General features: G+C 31.9%; 1 protein-coding gene across 1 annotated transcript; it reads left to right on the top strand.

The window, feature by feature from the left end:
• Nucleotides 1-743: 743 nt before the first annotated feature.
• Nucleotides 744-1426, top strand: LOC129920202 (coiled-coil domain-containing protein 86). Its single transcript, XM_056001451.1, has 2 exons — nt 744-1021; nt 1085-1426. Exons 1-2 carry the CDS (start codon nt 855-857, stop codon nt 1374-1376), a joined length of 459 nt encoding a protein of 152 aa, XP_055857426.1. The 5' UTR covers nt 744-854; the 3' UTR covers nt 1377-1426.
• The last annotated feature ends 2038 nt before the right edge of the window (nt 1427-3464 follow it).

Here is a 3464-nt window from a genome sequence, read left to right as displayed (position 1 = left end):
ATTTTCGATTCGATTCAACTCCCCGAGTCGGATCGGATTGACAAATCCGGATTCAATTCGATTCAGGTATATATAGACCTAAATCCTGATTCAATTCGGATTCAAATCGAATTACAAACGGGATAATAATAGTCCACTTTCATAATTAAGGGCACATATAAGGTCTGTTTGGGTCTTAGAGGATATAATATATGGAGTGCTTGTTCCTATACCTATTACATTGTAACGCCATATGCATGGATAGGGGTCGCTGCCTTCGTTTTTCAGTGCGAGTCGGTTCCGTAGCTGTAAATAAACACGCTTGTTGATGACAGCCATCAAATGAAAATAAAATGGAGGCATGCACTCATCAAAAAACTTAAAGAAACTAGAGCCCTCTATAAAAGCTTCACGGAACTAACAGCACAAGCACTCCATATATTATATCCTCTAAGGTTTGGGTACTGTCTAAAACAGAAATATTTCTTTTTTTGTCAAAAATAATGTACAAAACTACACCATTCAAGAGTACCCGACAAACAATTTTGGTTCTATAAAGCTTTACAGATGCAATTGTTGCTTCTGTAAAGCATTATAGAAGCAAAATTGTTAGTAGGGTACCCAAACAGGAATTGGGCTAAAAATGTTGAAAAAAGTAGAAATATTTCTGTTTTAGGCAGTACCCAAACAGACCTATAGCAAATGCAAGACGACATCAGTTAAAACGACCATCTAGAGGGTTAGTAAATATTTACGGAAATGTCAAATTGACATTTCATGTTGCACGTGTAGACGGTTTGTTTTTGTTCACACTATTTTCCTATAAAAAAATTATTTCGGTTTTTTTCTCAAAAAAGTTATACAAATTTTGTAAAATGTCCAACCAAGAAAATAAAATAAGTACTGAAACTGTAAGTACCGAAAATCTACCTAAAGCGACTAAAAGGAATACTACCATCAAATCAAAGAAAATTAAGAAAACCGAAAATATACCTCGAGGACTCCCCAAATCGGGAAGACCATGGAAAACGCCAAAACAAAAGTATATTTCAAAAACTTTATTATTAATTAATAATTGTATAAAAATAATCTAATATCCATGCAGATTTTCATCAATTAAAAAAACAATACATAGAAATTCACTTCAGAAGAAAACGGAACTTCGCAACGAAATTCGTCACATCAAAGAGCTTTCAAAATCTATAAAAGACGCAAAGAAAGAAGCCAATGAACTTAAAAAGCAACGACGTCTTCAGAATGCCGAGCGCAGATTAGAAAATGAACGCCGTTCTGAAGTTGTACAGGTCATCAAAAATCCAGCTAAACTCAGGCGAATGAAGAAGAAGCATATGCGAATGATTGAAAAACGTGATCTGGATAAAGTTAAGGCTGTTTAATTGGAGGTGCATTTGTTAAGTAATAAAAAGAATATTTTATAAATACGAAATTTGATTTATCTCGTACTAGTTTTTTTGTTAAAATATAAAAGTATGCAATCAACATTTGGACCAAACACACCAAAATGTACCACAAAGAAGATGAAATAGAATCAAATAATGAAAAATTGCAAAACGAAGACGATATTGGTAATAGAAACGCTTTGAAACTATTTTTAAATGTACACTCCTTTTCATCAGAATAGGTACACAACTTTTCAAATGTTCATTAATGGTTTGTCCCCAATAGTGGTACGTGACTTAACAATGTTTTATTGTTTTTTGATAATTTTAGATGTTAGGAAAAGCAACGACTAAAATTATTTCAAAATGGACCATTACTTTCCCATTGTTTTTCTTGTAATTTTTTTTTTTTTTTTTGAGGAAAAACTAATTTATTTTTTTCTTCATCAGAATAGGTACACCCTTGTTATCTTTAATGTTAATGTGGATTTATGTAAAATTTACCATTAAAACAATTAACTGGACTTTTCTAACTTAAAAATCATACTACCATTTTGAAAAACATGGGTGGATTAAAATCGCAAAATTTTGGAGAAAACACCTTAAAAAATAAAATGCACGACTAGGGTCGCACGTACTTGCTCTTATGATAAAAGTAGCTTTTATGTTAAAGCTTTTTAAGAAAAATATTTTCAATTAGTTATAATTTGATTTTTTGAGGAGTTTCATAAGAAATGCAGAAATATATAATTTTTTTATAATTTCCTACGCCATATTTCCGTTACCCGTATTTTTTGAGAAAAACTAAAAACGCAGTTATGTTAGATTTACGTACAACATAACGTGTGTTAAATTTAATCAAAATCGTTAGAGTCGTTTTCGAGAAAATTGTAATAGCTCATTAATGGTGAATGGGAAGAGCCGACATCAGCGATTTAAAAAAAAAATTAATACATATCATATTTCCACTATCCGTATTTTTTGAGAAAAACTAAAAATGTAGTTATGTTATATGTACGTATAGCATTACGTCATTAGTCAAATTTAATCAAAATCGTCAGAGCCGTTTTCGAGAAAATTGCAATACCTTGAACACATTGTATGGTAGGTACATGTTCTAAGCGAGATATTAAAAAACAAAAAAAAACAACCTTGGAAATTACGAAAAAATCATCTGTACCAAATTTCAAGAAAATTCGTCCGCCCGTTTAAGCTGCAGCTTCATGTACAGCTTTTTTTGATGCCGCACAGACGAACCGACGCACAGACCGACGGACGTCATGACGAAAACCACTTTTTTGGACTTCTCCATCATCGTAATGATTAAAACCTCGAATTTTTTTTGACACGAAACCAATACTTGCCCTATTGAGCATGTAATAAAACAAACAATGAAGGATCCACCAGAACTTGTATGGTTAAAAAAAATTACGAATTGTGAATATGCTCTATCCAGACTTCAGATTCAAACATTCTGGGGGTAAAAAAATGAATGGTGGTATAAAAATGCAAAAAAAAACACTCTTAGACAAGTAAATTTGTACATGTGCTACCAGTTTTGGTGGATTAACAACAAGAATAAAAGTGAAAAACTGTTGTTATTTGTAATTTTAGGACAGTAAACAGAACAGTCATTAGTCCCATTCTTTTAAAATAGCTGAATTTTAAAAGACCCCATCACTAAACCAAGAACAGAATTGTATGCGTTTAAGGTTTTTTTAAATCCCTTACCACATGAAAAGATGAGTGGTATTTCTTGTTATTTTTGGATTAACGAACATTTAATTTTGATGTCCTTGTTGAGTTAAACCATCAGTTTAACATTCTGCGAAACGAGAAACCATTTTGAGACCAACTTCATTGTTAAAAAAGAAGTGTTAAGACATGGAAGAAAGTAATCTACTACTATAATACAAATAATGAATTTCAAACGTGAAGAATGGTTACAATTATTTGTAAATGAATATTCAAGAAACTTTTCCTTAATTCTCTATAGAATTTGTGAACCAGGGGGCCTGAATTTTTCAACAGGACTACGCCTCCTACCACAAATATGCTCTGTAAAATATTGGGAGGAAGTGCAAA

The sequence above is a fragment of the Episyrphus balteatus genome, chromosome 4, assembly GCF_945859705.1.
Source record: "Episyrphus balteatus chromosome 4, idEpiBalt1.1, whole genome shotgun sequence".
NCBI lineage: Eukaryota > Metazoa > Arthropoda > Insecta > Diptera > Syrphidae > Episyrphus > Episyrphus balteatus.
Note: the sequence above shows the minus strand (reverse complement) of the source record. Positions and strands in the feature narration are given on the sequence as shown.